The following is a 22,476-nucleotide window of genomic DNA, read 5'->3' as shown; positions in this document are numbered from 1 at the left end:
GTCACAGTAAAGATTCTAGTGTTTAAAGAAAATGTGCAAGCCAATCGATTTGATGCTCAAAGAGAAATGTGAAAATAATTTTTCAATTTAGGAGGAAAGTTGGCTGGTTTAAACTTGCTGAGATTGTATACTGTTTTCCAAAGTTGCACCTAACTATGGCTACATATACTGTACTGTACAAGTAAGCTAAGAGATTTCAGGTTTAATTGTGACTATACTCAGTTTTTTCCTACCAGACTGAGAAGCTATCCCAGCATAAGATTTAATTCCCCTATAGTTCCTGAACACACCAGTTACTTTTATATCATATTTATGCCAGTGGTTCATGAATAATTATAATATCTGATGTAAATAAAGGTATAAAATTACCAATTAAAAGATAGTGACCACATATGCTCATTTCCTAGCTTTCACTCACCCTATTTGGCGCTGTACTTTACAAAATCAGATTCCAGTTAGGAACCAGGCTGCTCAACTAAAGATCAAGTCTGACTTCTTCATTAAGTGCTGCAAAGCCTTCTACGGTATACATATAAATCATGATCATTACCAATATATAGGAGATTAGCATATTCCCATTTTCTAATTTATAATAAAAACAGAAGACAAAATCCCTATCATGAAAACAAACAGATTCAATTAAAAAAACATACTCATAATCTGGCTTTTTTGGTATGAATATGTCTTGTGCATCGTCTTCCATGTGTTGTAGGTCAACATAGAGGTCTGTAGTTCCACTTGCATTAAACTTTCCTTGACTATTTTGGCTGTACTGTTGAAGACGCTTCCATAAGTCATTATAAAGACGTAATAATTTAGGGTATTCTCCTTCAAATGCCTGTTTCAAAAACATAGAAGCTGCCAAGCAAAATAATAACATGGATAAGATAAACAATAAAATAAAATGCAGCAAATAAATTTTCTTTTGTACACGCTGGTGCTACAAATAGCCTATGCTAAAGGACAAACCAGAGATATATTCTAATGAGGCTTTTTAAAAGAATGCTAGTAAAAGTAATTTTCCTCCAAAACTATTCACTGTATTTGATATGTGAACCATATTTTGAAGCCTAATCTATAATAAAACAGACAAATCAACAATTATAATTCAAGATTTCAATTCCTTCTCTTGCAATAACTGATAAAACAAGTACAGAGAAAATCAGTAAGCATACAGAAAATCTAAACAATACCCAAATCACTTAACCAACATTTATATAATACTTCATTCAAAGCAGAAAGCACACATTTTGAAGTGGAATACCAAGATCAACAATATTTGATGCCATAAAACAGTCTGAATAGAGGTAAAAACTTTCAAGTTATACAAAGTATGCTCTAGATTAGAAATCAGTACCAGAAAGAAATCTTTAAGAATCCTGGATGAGTACCCAGAAGTAGAACTGCCAGATCATATGATCGTTCTATTTTTAACTTTTTTGAGGAACCTCGATAATATTTCCACAGTGGCTGCACCAATTTACATTCCCACCAACAGTGTACGAGGGTTCTTTTTTCTCCACATCCTAATCACTTGTTATTTTTTGTCTTTTTGATTCTAGCCATTCTGACAGGTGTGAGGTAATAGCTCACTGTGGTTTTGATTTGCATTTTCCAGATGAATAGTGATGCCGAGCATCTTTTCATGTACCTGTTGGTATGTCTTCTTTGGAAAAATGTCTATTCAGGTCCTCTGCCCATGTTTAATCAGATTATTTGTTTTCGTTTTTGGTGGGGTTTTTTTGGGTGTTGAGTTGTATGAGTTCTTTATATACATTGGATACCCCTTAGCAGATATATCATTTGCAAATATCCTCTCCCATTCAGACATTTTAAAACACAGAGAAGCCCTATTTATAATAAGCAGACATTAAAATGCAATTTTTGAATGGAAAATCTCATCAAAGCCTAAAACATTAAGTTATGAATGGAGAATCAGACTTAGAAACAAAAACAAAAACAAAAAACAACCACCTGAGGTTATTCCCTTGTGCGAACTATGTATCTGTATAATTAGGACAGAATAATTGCCTGCCTATATCTGGCTATGATCACTAGGAGGTTTCTTAGTCGTTGTTTTTTCATAATAGCAGCAAAACAAAGTTACAGAACCCACCAACTGGGTATGCATTCTATCCTACAACCATCCCTTTTAGCAGGAGTATAAAGCATCCATATTCACCTCCAACCTAACTAGCTAATCTTGAATCCACTTACAATATGAAAATGACCAACCTTATTACCTCAGAGAAAAAAAATACAGGTCACCCCCAAAAATCCTTCAACTTCTTACCCTCCATCCCCCTATAAATGTTTCTAGTTTTCAGTTTTCTTCACAGGAATCAAGCACCCATTCCACAGAACACACAAAACAGTCTGAGAATAACAGTAATAATACTACCATCAGTAACACGATTACTGAAAAGAGTTCACGGGTTTTTGGGGGGAATTCTCGTTGTCCTTTCAATATATCCCAATAGGGCTAAAAACCCAATTACTACGAAGTAGTCAAATAAGTAAAAAGTCAAATGAAAGAGTGCCTCTTTATGTGGTTTTGCCACCAATGGACAGACATCTGCATTAAGATTTTCCATTTTACTTTTGATTTTTAGTAATTTCTTCATTTTCATTCCATTTTACAACTACATAAAATATTTATAAGGCTTTGAAGTTAAATCTATACAACAAAGTACATTCAAAGAAGTCTAGCTTTTATCCCTGGTCTCCCTAATGTATTCTTCACACACACCCCTTCCCCCACTATTGGTAATCATTTTCTGGATTTTATGGCTTATTCTTCCATTTCTTAAGAAGATAAGCCAAAATGTATTTACACTACTCCCTATCTTAGGTAAACAACAGCACACTGCACACATATATCTCCACTTTTTTAATATATCTTGGAGATCGTTCCATAGTAGCATATGAAGATATTCCTCATTCCTTTTTTTTTTTTTTTTTTTTTTTTTGGCCTCTTTCTCCTTCTTTTTAAATAGCTGTATGGCATTCCATTCTATAGACATACCACAGTTTGTTTAATCACCTAAGTGATGAACATCTGGGCTACTTCCAGTTTTTTTCTATTCCAGATAATGATCCAATAAATAGTCTTGTGAATACGACTTTTCATATTTTTGCTAGTGCATCTATGGAATAGATCCTTAGAAGCAGAATTGTTGAGTAAAAAAGCAAATGCTTATATGACTTTGAATTCACAATGTGTGAGGAGTGACGTTTCTCCACAGGCTTATCGACAGAGTGTGCTTTTAAACTTTTTAAAATTTTTTTGCTCATTTGATAGATGAGAAATGGTGTCTCTATGTACTTTTATTTTGCATTTCTGGATTCATGGGGGACACTGAGCATCTTTTCCAAATAAAAGGTATCTACATTTTTTTTTTTAAGGTTGTTGGCCATTTTCTTCTCATTTTAGCAGTTTTTTATATTAGGGATACTAGCTTCTTTTCCTTGATGTAAGTTATAAATGTCTTTCAAGTTTGTCATTTGTCTTTTTATTTTGCCTAAGGTTTTTTGGTGTGCTATGTAAAATGTTTAATATAATCAAATCATCAATCTTTTTATAATTGCTTCTAGATATTAAATCAGCTAGAGAAGTTTTCCCTATTCCTAGCTTACTCTCTAATGTTTTCATCCAGCCCTTGAATGCTTTCATAGTTTACATTTAATTCTTTGATCCACTTGGAATTTATCCTGATATTTGAGGTAAATTGGGGATTTTTTCCTCTGAACTCTTTTTATTTCAGTCTACTCTTCAATTCTGAGCACTTTATCCATTTCCTTCTGGGTCACATTTATGGTTTCGACAGATCCTCATGGAAGATTTAATTAAATATCTTAGTCTCACGTTTGCTTTCTTCCTTTTACCTCAATGAAAACTGCTTCATATTTTATAACTGATGACATAAAATGTTCACTGCAAAGGATCAAATATATAAAGGAATGAGGCAAAAAGTAAAAATTATTTGATATTCTATTATCCTATGATAATCACCCCAACATTTTTGTACCATCCTTTCATGTCCCTGTTTATCATACATACATATTATTGTTTTCTAAAAGTACTTCACATTGGGATCTCATTTAGATTGTTAAGCGCTTATTTTTTTAATGAAAGGTATTTTTATTTTTAGTTTTTCTCCTCAGATTTCCTCTTCATTCTTAAAGCCTTTAAATATTAACACTTTAGGTATCCATTTCAACAGAATGTCAATTATGTAATGAGCACTGTGCTTTGTGACAGGAATGTAATATGGAACAGAGGTACAAAGATAAGCCTTTTCTAGAGCCCGATGAAAGGTACAGACAAGCAAGGAGGTGAGCCATTATGAAACAGTGGGATAATTACTAAAATTGGGGACATATAAGAGCTTTATGGGAGCAGACAGAGGATGTCATACCCATATCTGAGCATATGTATGGAGAGCGAGACATCAAGAACACTTCATTTCTAAAGTGAGATTGGGAAGACGAATGTGAGTTATCCAGATTAAGGGGAGGATATAGACATGTATTTCAGGTATTTGCAAATACTGAGGAGAGGATGATTCACTCAGAAACTAAAACTCCAGTACAGAGATAAAACATTAGAAAGGAACAAAAATAAGTGCTGAGAAGAAGGGACCAGAAAAGTCACGTTGGGAATGTATCCTGGGAGTAATGGGGGAAGAAGAGTGGAGGCAGGCCAGGGCTCCCACCATAACAATTAAAGAAGCCATGCATATTTTTATAAATTCAAGCTTGGACCAAGCAGAGAACCTCTGCTGGAGAAGAAACTAGCAGAGCTTTTAGTGGTTCATGGGACTGGAGTAAAAATTTTGAAGCTTAAGGACTCTCAACCCTAGCATCCGTAGCATCCCATGGAAGATTTACTTAGTTATGGACTTGCAAGGGAAGCTGGGGAATTAGGTCTAAAACTTCAAAGGGCAGAGGTAAAACCTCCTTCATATCTGTGGAAATATATAGGAAACAAAGGCCAGCTGAGGGGAGAGAACATGCCACAAACACATGCAGGTCTTCCTTCTCATGAGGACATTCACCAGATTCTGAAGTTTCAAGATGCAGAAGGCTGAAGAGCCTTGTCTGGAAACCTCTGAATGACAGCGCTAGATCAAATTCAGTATTTCAGGGCTGAGGGGACAAAGACCCTCCAGGTTCTCAATTAAAAGCCTGGGAGAAGCATGCCCAAGAAAAAGAAAAATTAGAGATAGACTAAGTCTTATTAACTACCCCAATCCAACCAATCCTAGAATGAATCGAAATGATCAACCTATATATGTACAACTAGCCTGCCAAAGGGGTAAAGAGATCACTAAAATGCTTCAGGATATGTCAATAAAATCTTATGAACCAGTAAGACAGTTCCATAGAAATGAACAGGAACTCTGGGGGAAAAAATATCTAAATAGCCTATAAATATGTGTAAAAAAATGAATATCGTTAATCACTAGGGAAATAAAATTAAGACTGCACTGTGATTTGACTAAATGTCCACCAGAATTGTTAAAGGAAAAACACACAATACCAAAGTGTTGTTAAGGATATGGGAAAACGTGGACTGTCAAGGAGAGTTTAAATTGGTGCAACATTTGAAAACTCTTTGGCAGTAACTATTCAAGCTGACCATATGTATACTCTATTATACACTGTATTAGTTTCCATAGCTGCTGTAACAAATTACCACAAATTTGGTGGTTTAATACAACATAAATGTATTATCTTGCACATCTGGAAGTCAGAAGTACAAAATTGGTCTAAGCCAAAATCAAGTTATTAGCAGAGTTATGTTCCTTCTGAAGGTCCTAAAGGAGTTTTTCCTTGACTTCTCCACCGGCCTACACCGCTTGGCTTGTGGTCTCCTTCCAGCTTCTGTTTCCATAATCACATCTCCTCCTCTAACTCTCTGCCTGCCCCTCTCTTACCCTTCTAAAGGCCTCTGTGACTATATTGGGCCCACCTGGATGATCCAGGACAATCTCTGCAACTCAAGATCCTTAAATCACACCTGCAAAATCCCTTTTGCCATGTAAGGTAACACATGCAAATCTCTATGAGGCCTATAATTCTGTCTACTACGTGTATCTATTTTCCATTCCCAGGTTTATTCCCAGTAAAAATGGACAGAATTGTCATAGTAGTATTACTTAAAATAGCTCAAAATGGGAAACAACCCAAATGCCCATCAATAATATGGTGGATAAATATATATTATGGTATATTCACAAAATAGAACATTTTACCACATTGAGAATGACCTACAGGTGCATGCAACTATATAGAGGATTCTTAGAAACATGCTGAGCGAGAGATGTCAGACAGCAAAACTAAGAGTACAAATTGGGTAATTTTATCTGTATAAAATAATAATTAAAAAAAATCTATGTCATTAGAAATGAGTGAATACTCTTGTATAGGAGAAGGGCGGGCAAAACTAGGAGACCTGAGGGGAGCTCCTGGGTCAGGTAATACTTTGTTTCTTGATCTTGATGCTGTTCTTCATCTTGGTTACATAGCTACATTAAGATTTGAAAAATTCATTTAGGTCTATAATTATGATACTCATACTTTTTTCTTTGAGTCTTATACTATAATAAATGATTTTTTAAGAGTAATCAGGGGGTGCCTGGGTGGCTCAGTCGATTAAGTGTCTGACCCTTGATTTCAGCTCAGGTTGTGATCTCAGGGTCGAGGGACCAGGCCCTGTGTTGGGCTCCTTGTTCAGTGTGGTGTCTGATTGTCCCTCTCCCTCTGCTCCTCCCCCACCACCATCTGCTCACATGCTCTATCTCTAAAATAGATAAATAAATAAAATCTTAAAAAAAAAAAAGAGTAACAGGAGTCAATGAAAAATTTTTAATCTTTTAAAAATTTTTTCAGTTTCGTTGAGATATAATTGAATTATAACATTGTATTAGTTCAAGGTGTACAATATAATCACCTGATATACATATATATGTATATGTATATATACACAATGTATATGTATATATGTCTATATATGTGTATATATGTATGTGTACATATAACCAATAAAAGATTTTTGTCAGAGAATTATATGATCAAATTGTCCCTGCAAAGAAAGTCTCCCAAAACTTATTTGATGGCTAAGACTCACCTTCCTCTAGGTTCTGTAAACTTCTAGTCCTTTCTTTAAAAAAGACTCAAGTTCTAAACAGCAGTTACACCTCTTTTTGAGCAAACTCCAAGTTTTTGTCTTTATGTGCTAAACACAGGGTGCTTAGGATGGTCCTTTATAAACCCATTAGAACTCTACAGTAAAAGAGTGCTTCAATTGCAGGGATCAAAATACTAAAAGGTACTTTAAATGAAGGTGGGAGATATAGCTCCTAAATATATATTTTTAAGTTGTACATTAACTTTTAAGAAATGTCTCACATTATCATTTAACATGCACATCATTCTAACATTAAAAAACAATCTACATTAAAGAAAATACTCATAATTCATTGCTTATCCCCCTCCTCAGGACAACTAGACTCCTGATTTATCACTATATTTTTAAAAAGGTAAAGAAAATGAGTTTTAGCATACATGTCAAGTATGAAAGCTTTCTAAATCTTAAAACAAATGTATCTCCTCAGAGTTTCCCTTACTCACACTTGGTTGTCCAAAACACTACAGATATATACCACATAGATCTCTTAAGTGTATGAATCATCTCCTTGAATTGTGCAAGAGTTTTGAGAGAATGATATTGTACAAAGGATTTAAACATTTTTAAAAATATTTACTTGCCAGAATATTTCAGACATGTTTCAAAAAATGGTTTTTGCTAAGTTCTTGAGCTTTCTAAGAGGGCACTGGCATTTTTTTCTTACTTGATTCCTTCCTCTTTTCCTTTCTTCCTTCCAGTCAACAAGCATTTATTGAAGTCCTACTGTCTGCCAGTTACTTTTTTGACTATTGAAAACACTGCGATTTGACTAAATGTCCACCAGAATCATTAAAGGAAAAACACACAATACCAAAGTGTTGTATGGGGCGCCTAGGTGGCACAGCGGTTAAGCGTCTGCCTTCGGCTCAGGGCGTGATCCCGGCATTATGGGATCGAGCCCCACATCAGGCTCCTCCGCTATGAGCCTGCTTCTTCCTCTCCCACTCCCCCTACTTGTGTTCCTTCTTTCGCTGGCTGTCTCTATCTCTGTCAAATAAATAAATAAAATCTTAAAAAAAAAAAAAAAAGAAAATACTGCCGTGATCAAAATAGCATTTTGTGTCTTATGAAGATTACATTCTAGTGGGGGAAAGGGACTCCAGACATGATAAATAAATAATATAGTATATCAGCAAGTGATAAGAGCCAGGATGAAAAATAGGGCGAAGTATGCGGGATGAGACATTCTGGGAATACCATCAGATAAAAAAGAAGAATTATGTTCTAATTTCAAAGCGCTTAAAATGGTAATGTTTATCTTGCTTTTTTCTACTAAGACTTAAAAAAATATATATCATAAGCCAACAGGTTGGTCAACAAATATTACTACCTAGAAACTACAATATAAAAGTAACAGACATAAAGCTCAGAAGTCATCTGGGAAATAACTATCACCCACAGATAATTAAAGCAGCAGATATCCTATAGAAGCTATATTGAATTTTCAAGGTGACAGGTTCAAGCCCCTTTCCTTTTAATAAAGTAAATTCATTGTCTTGGGTTATATTTTATTATACCTAGTAGAACTTTTTTACTAAGCCTGAACATTTATAATCAGAAAGAACATGTTCTTAACTAGGAAAATTTCCCTTTAGATATTTTCTGCCAAAGTATTACTTACTTAGACAATCTGTTACATTGTGTATAATCTTCAACTCTGCAGATGGTTACATTCCTTAATATTGCCTGTCTATAATTTTAAGAAGTACTACAGTACACTTCAGGGACTGTATGTGCTATATAAATGGAAGGTGCTTTACCAACAACTTGCTTTGGAGTTCTCCCAAAGGAAGTTCTTAAACTACTAATGCTATCAGAAGTAACAAACTACTCTGAATGTGAAATATTAATGGGATTTTCTCCCCCAAAATATTTTATTTCCTCTCAGTAGCTTCTCTGACTACACAAGCTAGATAGGTCCCATAATGTAAGAACTGAAAAACATCTCCCGGATTTGGTAATTAAAAGGGTAGGTCACTGCTTACTTTAATGAGAACAATTTCAACAGAATGCTGGCAGACCGTGGGAGTACACCTAGTTGAGAAATCAACAGTATGAAAATGAAGACAAAAAAGTGCAAACTACTCTTTTGAGAAGTTTGGATAAAAAGAGGAGAGATCAAATAATAACTGAAGAGGAACTCTCTAGTTTTCTTTTAGTTTTCACTACTAGATTAGAGCAACTTGGATAGGTTTCCTATCTGAGGGGAAGAAATCAAAGGAAAAGGAAAAACACAAGATAGAGCAAAAAGACCTATGAATGGTGTTGCTTAGAGTAAAGGGTAAACAAAGTAGGCAGATGGCCGACAGTGAATGGGCAGCTCTGAAGAGTAAGACCGTCACCTCACACTCAGAGATCTACAGGGAGAAAAGAAGGCTTTTCTTTAGAGAGAAGGTACAGGATATTGAAAGTTTCCTAATGACACCACCTTGATAACCCAGGAGATAAGGCTGGTCACTGAGAGTGCGCAGAACGGGAAAAAGGAAAGCATGTAAAGAATGCGAAAGGCTTGTAATGGTTAAGGACGATAAGAAAGCAGATGACTAAAGAGAAGTAAATAACAGTACCATTAAACACACACATACCATAAACTATTTTGAAACCTATTTTTAACCATTACTCTTAAAACTAGATGAGGTACTTCTGCTTCTGGTCAAGCTGGAGTAACAGGGACCAGAATTAACCTCCCATCTGAAACAACCAAAAAAACAATAGACAGAATATATGAAATAACGGTTTTTAAAACACCATGCATTAAAAGATAGCATGTGATAAAAGCCAGTGATCCTTCAGCAATAGGAAATAAATGAAGTGAACACTATGACCACCCCAGTGTCACTGGGGACTCACTAACAAATCACAGCAACTCAGTGTTCTAGCCCTGCTTGCAGGTGCTGCTTGCTACCAGCAGCCAGGGCAGGATGCCAGAAGCCACAGCTCCTAACAAGCAAGCCCCCATGATCCAATTTTCGACTTTTTTTTTTTTTTAAGATTATTTATTTATTTGACAGAGAGAGAGAGAGCCAGCGAGAGAGGGAACACAGTAGGGGGAGAGGGAGAGGAAGAAGCAGGCTTCCCAGCGGGGCAGGGAGCCCGATGAGGGGCTTGATCCCAGGACCCTGGGATCACGCCCTGGGCCGAAGGCAGAAGCGTAATGACCTGAGCCACCCAGGCGCCCCAATTTTCGACTGGTTTGATCCGGTTTAGACACAGTGCTAACCCTCCAGATGACCTCATCTAACTGTAATAACAAAAAACACACCTGACAGTCTATGACCGATCCAACTGTGTCCATTTAGGAGAAGAAAAGAGGTGGTACTCTTGATTCTGAAGCCTCCTCCCCGCTTCCTGGAAAAACCCCTCTGTTAACTTGCTTACCAGTTCCTTAATTACCCTAACCCCATAAAACCCAACTGGGGAGAAGGTGGCTTTAGAGCACGAGCTCCCCTTCTCCATTCTCTGGCCATTGAATAAATTATGTGTTTGCCATCAAATACTGTGTTGTTGTTTGGCTATTTGGCAAAAGGTATTAGTAGGGAAAGAACCTACTACTTCAGTAACATCAGCTTATTTCCTATGAGGGGCTTCAAGGCTATGGCACTGGAAAGGGGAAGAGACTCCTCTACCCCTACTGTCCCCAAGACCAGGAAAACAGAAGCAACTGAAGAGTTCATGGGATAGAATACTAGAGAGAAGAGAACTGCTCAAAAAGGTTAACTGCAGAAATCTGCTAATGGTCCACTGTGAGTACTCAGCAAAACACTACTCAGTATGTGTGTGTGAGAAAAGTTCCAGAGTCTGGGGGAAGAAACATGCAGGATTAGAAAGAATATACCTCTTATTCCCATAAGACTGGGAAGCGTGCCTGCTCCTGATAGCCAGGTTGGAAAACCTTAAAATTCAGAATATTTGGTAGAGTACTAAGAAAAATACTGCCTCAGGAGTGGAAAATAGTTAGCTCTAGACTAAACACTGCTCAGGTTTTGCTAATAAATCTTTAAAGCAAGACTCAAAAAAACCAAACTGTTTCTAAGTAACTTGACGGTATCTAAGAACAAGAATATTTACAGGAAGATAGAAGTGTCAGTATCAAACACTGTAAAATTCACGTCTGATACCCAATCAAAAATTATTAGACATGCAGAAAAGTAGGAAAAAACTACCCATAAGAAAATGCAATCAGATCCAGAATTGACAGAGATGACCGAATCAGCAGACAAGAACATTTCCTTCATAGCCTCCCTTCCACTCAATACCTGTGATTTGTTGGACATGAAGTTTACCTTATACAATTTCTACTAAAAATGTGCTAAATCAACCAATAATAAATAATGTTGGAAGGTGCAATTGGTTAAAGGTTTGAAATTTTTCAAGTATGCTAAGTATGCTAAAATTTTCAAGCCTCCTAAAGGCTATTTTCTTTGATACATTCCTGCCATTGAAAGAAGGAATATTCAAAATAGAAACTAAATATACACACTACAGAAAGAAAACACTGACTATAACAACTCCAAGGTTTCAAACAAGATTTTAAGTACATTTAAAAAAATATTTACCTATTTTTAAAGAGAGAGAGAGAGAATGGGCATATGCGCTCATGAGTGGGGAGAAAGGCAGAGGGAGAGAGAGAAGCTCAAGCAGACTTGCTGCTGAGTGTAGACAACCCCACCACCCCCTGCAATGCGGGGCTCAATCTCATGGCCTTGAGATCATGACCTGAGCTGAAATCAAGAGCTGGATGGACACTTAACTGAGCCACCCAGGTGCATAAGTACATTTTTAATAAATGCTAAAAAACATATCTTGCAACAGTCACAAATGAGCTTTTAACATTAGTTTTCTTTTATTCTATCTAAAAACTGAGGTTTTAATCAATTTTGTAATTATGTTTATATATTTTGTGGGTAAATTTACATCTTTGTATTTTCTTTCTGGCATATTAGTAAATGTATTTCATTAAACGTAATTGGCTTATGATGTGAGAAGTTAAATATTAAAGAAAACTTCATGGTGATTATTGTTTTCATGAAAACCTCATTACTTTCATACATGGTGTGAGAAACTACTGAAAGTCTGTATTTACATGCTATTACATCTGAATATTTGAAAAACTACCTCCTAAAAATAATTCATGAATTTTAAATTTCAAACAAACACATCAGTCTCAAAGTGTTCATTTAGTGAAAAAACTTAACAAATACTGAATCGAAGTTATAGATATATAGATGCTTTTTTGCTAGTCTTTTAACTTTTCTATATGTTTGGAAAAGTAATTTAGCTGGCATGCAGCTAAAATACTGCTTATAGATAAATTCGCAGTATAAACAAATTGGAAAAGGAAGGGTTAAACCAATAATCTAAACCTAACCTTATTAAACAAGAAAATGACCATATCAAATCCAAAGCAAAGGAAATAAACAAACATAAGAGCAGAAAGTAGTGAAACTGAAAATAAAAAAGAGAAAAATCAATGAAACCAAATGTTGGTTTCTGAGAAGATAAATAAAATTAATAAACCTCTAGTGGTAATTATTAGGAAAAAAAGAAGAAACTAATGATATCAGGAATATAGAGCATCACATCATATTCCACATACATTCAAAGGGTAATAAGGAAGCGTTACAAGCGACTTTATGCCGATGAATTAGAAAACTTCAATGAACTGGAAAAATTCTTTGAAAGACATAAACTACGAAAGCTTAACCAAGAATAAATAAATGGAATAATCCTTTAAGAAAAAAAAAAAAAGTTGAATTTGTAGTTAAAATCTTCCCACCAAGAAAATTCCAGGCCCAGATGACTTCCTTGGTGAATTCTACCAAACATTTAAAGAGGAATAATGCCAATTTTACATTAACTGCTTGAGAAAATTGAACAGGATGGAATAGTTCTCCACTTGTTCTCTGAGGTTAGCATTACTCTGATACCCACGCTGGAAAAAGACATTAAGAAAACTAAAGATCAATACCTTGCAAACACACTCAAAAAACCTTATACTGAAAAACCTGCCATTAAGATATGAAAGGTGGACTGAATGCTTCCTAAGATTATAAACAAGGCAGAGACTATTTCAATTCTACACTACACGAAGTGGTAACCAAGAAAAAAAATGAAAGGAAGCCACACTGAAAAAGAAGTGAAATTGCCTTTATTTGCAAACTATATGATCATCAATATAGAAAATGCTAAAAAATCTTCCAAAACTACTAAACTAATAAGTATGGGTAGCAAAGTCAAAGATACAAGGTCAGTACATAAAAATCAATCGTATTTCTATATTCTAACAATGAACACCTGTAAACTAAAATTTTAAAAATCCAATTCACAATAAATGAAATAGTAATAAAGAAAAGATTTGCGAGACCTGCACACTAGAAACTATACAGCACTGATAAGAGAAAATTATAAAAGACCTAGATGATGGGATATTACACTCATGGATTAGAAGACTCAGTACTGTTAAGATGTGAATTTATCACAAAATGATCTGTAGATTTATCATGTAATCCTAATCAAAGCCTCAGGAAACATTTTTATAGGAACAACAACCTGATTCTGAAATATATATGGAAATGCAAAGAGCCTAGAATAACCAAAATTATTTTGATAAATGAAATAACAAAGAAGAATTTACACTTTAGTGATTACAAATATACAGAAGCAAAAAAACAAAACAAAAAAAAACAAAAAAAACCCTAGAAATAGTCTTACACAGATATGACCACGATTTTTTTTTTAAGATTTTATTTATGTGACAGAGAGAGACAGCGAGAGAGGGAACACAAGCAAGGGGAGCGTGAGAGGGAGAAGCAGGCTTCCCGCCGAGCAGGGAGCCCGATGTGGGGCTCAATCTCAGGACCTTGGGATCACGCCCTGAGCCTAAGGCAGATGCTTGACGGCTGAGCCACCCAGGCACCCCTAACTACATGATTTTCTACAAGCAGTCAATAGGTGGAGTACAGTCTTTCTGATCTATATTCAAAGAAATAACCTTGTCAAAACTCCTAGAATTTTCTGCTTGTAACTGGTGAATTTTACTGTATATACATTATATCTCAAAAAAGCTGACCAAAATAGAAGCACAATGCAGGGAGATGCAAAGTATTCTTGGAGTAGTATAATCTGCAAAAGTAAATGGAGTGAATCAATTCTAAATATACACTCTGCTTAAGCTCTGTTTGACCACACATGAATGAAGACCTCCTCTGTGGTCACTGCCTTGCTGCATATTTCCTTAGAAAGAGTAGTAGGGAGGCAGGGGTGCCTGGGTGGCTCATTCAGCTAAGCGTCTGACTCTTGATTTCAGCTCAGGTTATGATCTCTGAGTTCTGAGATCAAACCCTGCTTTAGGCTCTCACTGGGCATGGAGCCTATGAGATTGACTCCCTCGTGGGGCTCCATGCTGAGTGTGGAGCCTGCTTAAGATTCTCTTTCTTCTCCCTCTGCATGTCCCCACTCCCCCCTCCAAAAAGAAAAAAAAATAGTAGGGAGGCAGGTAGTGTGATTTATTCAACTCCAGATTGCCAGGGACTAAATAAAGTTTACATCTACTACCTACTTTCAGTAACATTTGTAAACAAGAGTTTACACACAAACTCCTAAAACCATTTTTACATTCATTGATTAGGCAGGCACTGCCATTATTTCATGACAAAAAAAAATTGACAAATTTTGGAGATTATGTTTGAATAAGAAACTTTTAATTCATGATGAAGGTATTTCCTTTTTTTTTAAGATTTTATTTATTTGAGAGAGAGAGTGAGAGAGAGAGAGCACGAGCAGTGAGGAGGGGTAGAGGGAGAGGGAGAAGCAGACTCCCCGCTGAGCAGGGAGCCAAAAGCAGGGCTCGATCCCAGGACCCCAGGATCATGACCTGAGCTGAAGGCAGATGCTTGACCGACTGAGCCACCCAGGCACTCATGATGAAGGTATTTCATCTGTTCATTCATCAAATCCTCATTTTTAATAATAAGGAAATAACTATTAAGTCTCATATTTTAATACCTTTTAGTTAGAAAATAATTCTATAAGCATCAACTAAATTCTTCAACATCAACTGCTTTACAAAGGAAAACTTCGGAGTTCCTCTATGTTTGAATTATGGAGAATTAACTCATTCTTCTGGAGAATGTGATTCCACATACTAATTATAAAAAACATAAAAATTTAACTTATTGTTTATAAAACAAAATACATGGCTACCATAAGAAATGACAATCAGCCAATGAGTTTTAAAAAGACGTGTACTATAAACCAATAAAGCAAAAGTTCTTGACATTATATTTTAAAGCATGTGGAAAACTTTGAAATGTAACAGCAGAATAAATAGCGTACTTACAATCTGTTGCCATGCGAAATTGAGAAGAAAGTGCTTGAGTAACTGAATTCCAAAAAGTGTACAAAATTTCAGGTTGTCCATCCTGTGACCCAAAAAAGGGTATATACTCATTAATCATTAAAAACTGTAATGGATAAGAAGATATAACATTAAAAATTTATTAAAAATGTATTGAAATGAAATCTAAGACATCTAACAAACAATGGAATTAAGTAACTAAATAGAAATATACGGATGACTCAAATTATGTTTCATGTTCTCATGTTCAAGTAATCAGTCATCATCCTCTGCTATGCGTGAGCTTGGACAAGTTGTTTACAAATCATTCTGAGCCTCCTTCCATCTATAAAATGGTGATGCCTACATTTCATTGCAGTATTATTATAAGGATTAAAAAGTTAACAAAAAGTAGTTCTGGGACAGTCCCTGACATATAATAAGCCCTTAGTGAATTTAGTTATTATTATTATAATTGTTATTACCATCTTCCTTACATATACAGAAGGTAATTGTGTGACCATAACAAAACAATGAACAAAGCAAGCTTACACCAGAATGATCACCAGAGTATAATTCACCAATTACAAGAGAGAACTGCCTAAAGTATAAATACAGGGGAGCCTGGGTGGCACAGCGGTTAAGCATCTGCCTTCGGCTCAGGGCGTGATCCCGGCATTATGGGATCGAGCCCCACATCAGGCTCTTCCGCTGTGAGCCTGCTTCTTCCTCTCCCACTCCCCCTGCCTGTGTTCCCTCTCTCGCTGGCTGTCTCTATCTCTGTCAAATAAATAAAATCTTTAAAAAATAAAGTATAAATACAGTTAAAAGTATTTTTTAAAGACATATTTATTTATTGAGAGAAAGAGAGAATGAGTGGGGGAAGAACAGAGGCAGAGAATCTCTCAAGCAGACTCCCTTCTGAGCGAGAACCCTGACTCTGGCTGGATCCCACAACCCATGAGATCATGACCTGAGCTGAAACCAAGAGTCAGACGCTTAACCAACTAAGCCACCCAGTTGCCCCCAGTTAAAAAAATTTTTAAAAGTCACAGGAATTACTACTATTCAGCACCATACTTCATTCAACTTTGAATAAGTGTTTTAGAAAGCAATCACTAAAAAGAAAAGAGAAATATAGTTCAAGTATCATTTGTTAAAACGAGACAAAAAACTTTAATACTGTTAAACCAGAATCACACTTCTAATAACTTTACCAAGTACTTTCAAGGTATTTCTACATGTGTGGTACACAATATCAAATTGCCAATGTTCTACTTTTGAAGTATGAAAATGACAATTCCTATGCTTAGCCCTGATAACAATAAAATACACCTAATATTCAATTATGTCATAAAAATGAGAAAACTCTAATTCTGTTTTATTTTGGACATGCAACAAATAAAATTCCAATTTTCAAGGTTATAAAAGAAAAAAGTGACCAATTAAAAGTATTGATTTCTCACTTTTATACCTATGCACACATACTTCTGTTTTCATTGTTTAAGAAATCTTCTGCTTTGAATTCAACTGAGTATTGTATACCATAAAAAAGGCAAATCAAGTAATTGTTCACTTCTTACGCAGTGATCAGAAAATAGATTCAGAGTCCTAAGATTTTATGTGATATGTGTATTGCTATATCATGTATCTTAAAGAAATGTTTTCATATTAAAAAACTTTTATAATATATCACATTAACAGAATGAAGGACAAAAAGCATGTGACCATCTCAGCTGATACACACTAAAGCATCTGAAAAAATTCAATACCCTTTCATGATAAAATCACTCAAAAAGTTAGGAACAGAAATTACCTCAACGTAATAAAGGCCATATATGAAACGCCCAGCAAGAACAGCAAAATGGTAAAAAACTGAAAGCTCTTCCTCTGGATAAAGAAAATATGATGACTATATATCTAATTCTACACCCACATACATACCCTTAGGGAAGAAAACTTGGGTCATTCTTGCTTAAAAATACAAGCACAAAATTCTCAGATATGAAAAAGCAAATTGATTTCAACAGGTATTAAAATAATTATTTGAATAGTCTAAACAAGTAGGATTTATGTCCCCAATTTAATTATTATTTAGTATAAGGAAACCTATTAATATAATAACTTAATGTCTCCAGTAAGGAAATCCACAGAATAATTTAGCTGACTGAATTCAAGGCAATTAATACTTTTAATTTAATAAAAAACTTAATAAACAATCATATTTTTAAAAAAATTCATAGAAAATGATGCATAAAATGGTAGTAAAAAACCCACAAAATTTAGGGTTGCCTGGCTACTCATTCAGAACATGTGACTCTTGATCTTGGAGTCATGAGTTCATAAGATTACTTAAAAAAATAAAATCTTAAAAAAAATACAGTATTTTCTATCTTAAATATCTTTAAGTGTACAGTAGTGTTAACTGTATGTATCTAATTGTACAACAGACCTCTAGAACTTTTTTATCTTGCAAAACTGAAATGCTGTACCTACTGAACCCTTCTTTCTCCCCCCAGCTCCTTCCAACCACCTGCCCTACCTACTTTCATTTTCTAAGAGTTTAACCACTTTAGTATACCTCAGGTAAGTGGAACCATGTCTTTTTGAATGGTTTATTTATCACAACATCCTCAAGTTTCATCCATGTTGTAGCATGCGACAGGATTTCCTTCTTTCTAAAGGCTGTATTTGTGTGTGTGTGTGTGATATTCTCTTCATCCATTCACTCATCAATGGACAATAGGATTGTGTCTATCTCTTGGGTATTAGGAATAATGGTGCAATGAACGTGGGTGGGCAGATAGCTCTTCTAGATCCTGTTTTCAATTCTTTTATGCGTCTCCAGGGGTGAGATTACTGGATCATATGGTAATTCTACTTTTAAATTTTTGAGGAACTTTCCATGCTGTTTTTCTCAGCAGCTATACCATTTTACATTCTCATCAACAGTGCACAAGGGTACCAGTGTCTCCATATCCTTACCAATACACTGTTCTTTGATGAATGCAAGGTGACATCTTACTATTCAGACTTGCATTTCCTGATGACTAGTGACGCTGAGCATCTTTTCATACGCTCATTGATTACTTCTATGCCTTCTTTGGAGAAATGTCTATTCAAGTCCTATTTACACATTCTTTAATACAGTTTTGTTGTTGTTGTCGTTGAGTTGTGGGAATTCTTTATATATTCTGGAGACTAATGCCTTATCTGATATATGACTTACAAGTATTTTCTCCCATTCTGTATGTTGCATTTTTATTCCTTTGTCACACATAAGTTCTGAAGTTTGGTGTAGTCCCATTGGTCTGTTTTTGCTTTTGTTGCCTGTGATTTTGATCTAATGTATGAAATCACTGCCAAGTCCAATTTCATGAAGCTTTTCCCCTATGTTTTCTTTTAGGAGTTTTATAATTTTAGGCTTTACATTTAGGACTTTAATTCATTTTGAATTAATTTTTGTATATGGTGTAAGGTAAGGGTGCCTTTTTTTATTCTGTTCAAGGATATCCAGTTTTTCACAGCACCATTTTTTGAAGAGACTAGTGACAGATAATTTGTGTGAACCTCTTTATTCTATATACCATTATTTGTTTTATCTGAAGTTAATACTACCACTATTGCTTTCACTTGAGAAATGTTTGTCACTCCATTTAGTTTAATTCTATATTATTTGCTTTTGATGTGATGTCTTATAAATAACACATTTTAGTTTTATTTTTAAATATAATTTTTGACTCTTAATAAGAAATTACAAACCAAATATGTTTTCCTAATAGTTGTTCTTGCATTTATCATTTCATTTTATGCCTTCTTTGTATTTCCTTTGTTTTCTGTGTTTGTTGTGTGGATTATTTTTGTTTCCTTTCATCTCCCCCAGAGGTTTTTTTTCTTGTATTTCTTTCAGATGTATCATTATTCCTATAATTAACCATAAATTCCTTTGAGGTAAATCATCTTTTGTAATTCCACAGAACTACTGAAACAGATTTCTAGAAATAGCAGAAATTCTTCAAGGCTTTAGAGAATTGCCAAAATAAACAAGAAAATTCTAATTCCTTGACACACTCTTTTAAAAGAAAATATTGAGTCCCAAATAATCTGGCTATTTCTTCCTTCTTAGTGACAAGTCACTCAAAACTTGAAATCCATGAAGTTACATACTTTTAATCAGAGAACCCAGACAAACCTTGGCCAAGAAAATGACATTTTCTGAATGTGCATTATGTAACAGGCACTACAGGATGTTATCTCATTTAAACCTTAAAACAACCCATAAAATGTAAACTCCAGGACCGCAGAGGCACCATTTTCTGTCTGTTTTACCACTGTAATTTCAGCATTGAGAATGTGACCCAGACATAAAAGACATACAATAAATATTTATTGAGCGGATGAAAAAAATCTCAAAAGAAGGCATTCTTAGTCCCTTTCTAGAGAGAAAACAGAATTTCAAAAAGATAAGGTGACCTGCTTAGAATTAAACAGAAAGAAGCAAAACTGGGATTTGATCTAAGGTCTGTTTGATATATGAAGTATTATTCTTCCTTAATTTGACTTATAAAACCTTTATGACTTGATTTTCTTAGCCTATTTTTTCTGTTTCACACCACTGAGGTCAAAGATTCAATCACACTCAAATTCTTTCAGGTTCTTGAGAGTTCTTTTGTAGACTCTTAGTTAGCAGTTTTTAAAACCCACACCTTCTTCAGAGTTCAGTGTTTCCTCTCTTGGTTGCCCTAGGTTCAACATACTCTGTTGTATACTTCTACAGCATCCCATATTCCCCATCATAATGATATTTTTCTATGTGAGTAAAGGAACAGAGTAGCGGTTAAGAAGAGGAACTCTGGAGCCAGAATATTGAGGTTCAAATCCAGACCTTACCACTGACTGTGACCATGGATAAGCTCGGTTCTCTATACTTCAGTATCCTCATCTACTAAATGGAAACCCATTTCATACATTACCACGAAGATTATATGGGTTAACTCTGATGAAGTGCTTAAAATGGTGCCTGGCATAGGAAGCATTATATAAATATTTGTCATCCCTGCTAATACTCTCTGTAATATATAACCAAAATAACTAATATGTCTCACTGTATCTCCAGTGACTGCTACATAGTACTATCTACTATTGTTGTGATGGTTACTATTATGAGTCAACTTGACTGGCTATGGGGTGCCCCAGGTATTTGGTCTATATACTTCCAGTGTGTCTGTCAGGGGATTTCTGGATGAGTTTAACAGTTGAATGGGTAGAATGAGTGAAGGGTAGAAATGCGTTGAATGGGTAGAACAAGTGAACCCATAATGTGGGTGGGCCTCATCCAATCAGCTGAAGGCCTAGGAGATCAAAAAAGGCTGAGAAAGAATTCCTTCTGCCTGACTTTCTTCAAGCTGGAATATCAGGGTTTTTTTTTCCTGCTTTATGACTCAAACTGAAAGAGTGGCTCTTCCTGAGTCCTCAGCCTGCAGACCTTTGGGCCAGAACTACACTATTGGCTTTGCTAGGTCTCAAGCCTTCGGATTCAGAGCGGAACCGTACCATCAGTTCTCCCGGGTCTCCAGTTTACTGACTGAGATGTTGGACTTATCAGCCTCCAAAATGTGAGTCAATTCTTTATAATAAATCTTTCTCTCTCTATATATAGATCCTACTGATTTTGTTTCTTTGGAGAACTTTTATATAGCTGTTGAAGAAAATGAATGAATCAATCAATCACTCAATCAATTAATCAACTAGTCAAGTCCAAAGACTTGTCATACTAAGAGCTAGAGTCAGTTACCAAAGATGTATAGTAAAAAGCACAAACAGTTGTTGGAACAAGAAAGGACATGAAACGTGCTTCAGAAAGATAAAAGAAGATGAGGCATATTCAGGCAGATTCAGACAGATGGGAAAAGTTTAGAAGATAATAATGAAAATGTAGATTTGGGGATAGGATATTACAACAAAGAGTTTATATATATGTATATATGCTTCTGTATATGATGTGCACATATATATACTATATAATTCTGCCAAAATGTAAAGAGATCTTAACTCTATCAAAGAATTATCAAAAATTTTGTCAAAGCCACAATATATTACAAATACAAATACCTGCAAAAAATAGGAAAATACAAAGATACATAAAAAAATCATTTTACGGGGCGCCTGGGTGGCACAGCGGTTAAGCGTCTGCCTTCGGCTCAGGGCGTGATCCCAGCGTTCTGGGATCGAGCCCCCACATCAGGCTCTTCTGCTATGAGCCTGCTTCTTCCTCTCCCACTCCCCCTGCTTGTGTTCCCTCTCTCGCTGGCTGTCTCTATCTCTGTCAAATAAATAAAAAAAAATCTTTAAAAAAAAAATCATTTTACTTACACTTTCAAACCAAATTAGCATTTCATATAATTGCTCCTAAGTATGTTGAAACAAAATTAATTCTAGATTTTATTAATTCAACTAGATTTCAACTGGAAGGATATTTGATATTAATCTATTTACAATCTACATCCAATACTGTCTTACTTTCTTAGTCTATTTTGGCTGCTGTAGCAAAAATGCCATAAACTGGGTGACTTATAAAGAACACAAACGTTTTTCTCACAGTTCTAGAGGCAGGAAGTCCAAGATCATAGTTCTGGCAGATTCAGTGTCTAGTTAGGACCTTATTCCTTACAGATGGCTGTTTTCACTGTAACCTCAAATGGCAGAAAAGAGGAGCTAGTTCTCTGCGGTCTCTTTATTGTGAAGGCTCTACCCTCAGGTCCTAATCACTTCCTAAAGGCCCCACCTCCTAATAGCATCGCCTTGGGGTTAGGATTTCAACCTATGAATTTTATGAGAATAGAAATACTCAGACCACAGCACTTTCACTAAGTTCAATGCAATCATGTTATCAGATCATTTATGGGAAATGTTTGCAACTTAAAAAACTCTTGGCTTAGTTTCTTAGTTA

At 35.3% G+C, this 22,476-nt stretch overlaps 1 protein-coding gene across 1 annotated transcript in view; it reads right to left on the bottom strand.

Annotated features, from left to right (window-relative positions):
- Positions 1–22,476, bottom strand: part of COG5 (component of oligomeric golgi complex 5) — a 285,065-nt gene that overhangs the window by 68,206 nt on the left and 194,383 nt on the right. The window contains exons 11-12 of the mRNA XM_034666445.1: positions 15,531–15,612; positions 654–858 (exon numbers count right to left, since the gene is read on the bottom strand). Coding sequence (XP_034522336.1) covers positions 654–858; positions 15,531–15,612 — 287 coding nt within the window. The remainder of the gene's footprint in view (positions 1–653; positions 859–15,530; positions 15,613–22,476) is intronic.

Source organism: Ailuropoda melanoleuca, chromosome 1, assembly GCF_002007445.2.
Source record: "Ailuropoda melanoleuca isolate Jingjing chromosome 1, ASM200744v2, whole genome shotgun sequence".
In the NCBI taxonomy this organism is placed as follows: domain Eukaryota; kingdom Metazoa; phylum Chordata; class Mammalia; order Carnivora; family Ursidae; genus Ailuropoda; species Ailuropoda melanoleuca.
The sequence above is the reverse complement of the archived record's forward strand: the minus strand, read 5'-3'. Positions and strand labels throughout refer to the sequence as shown.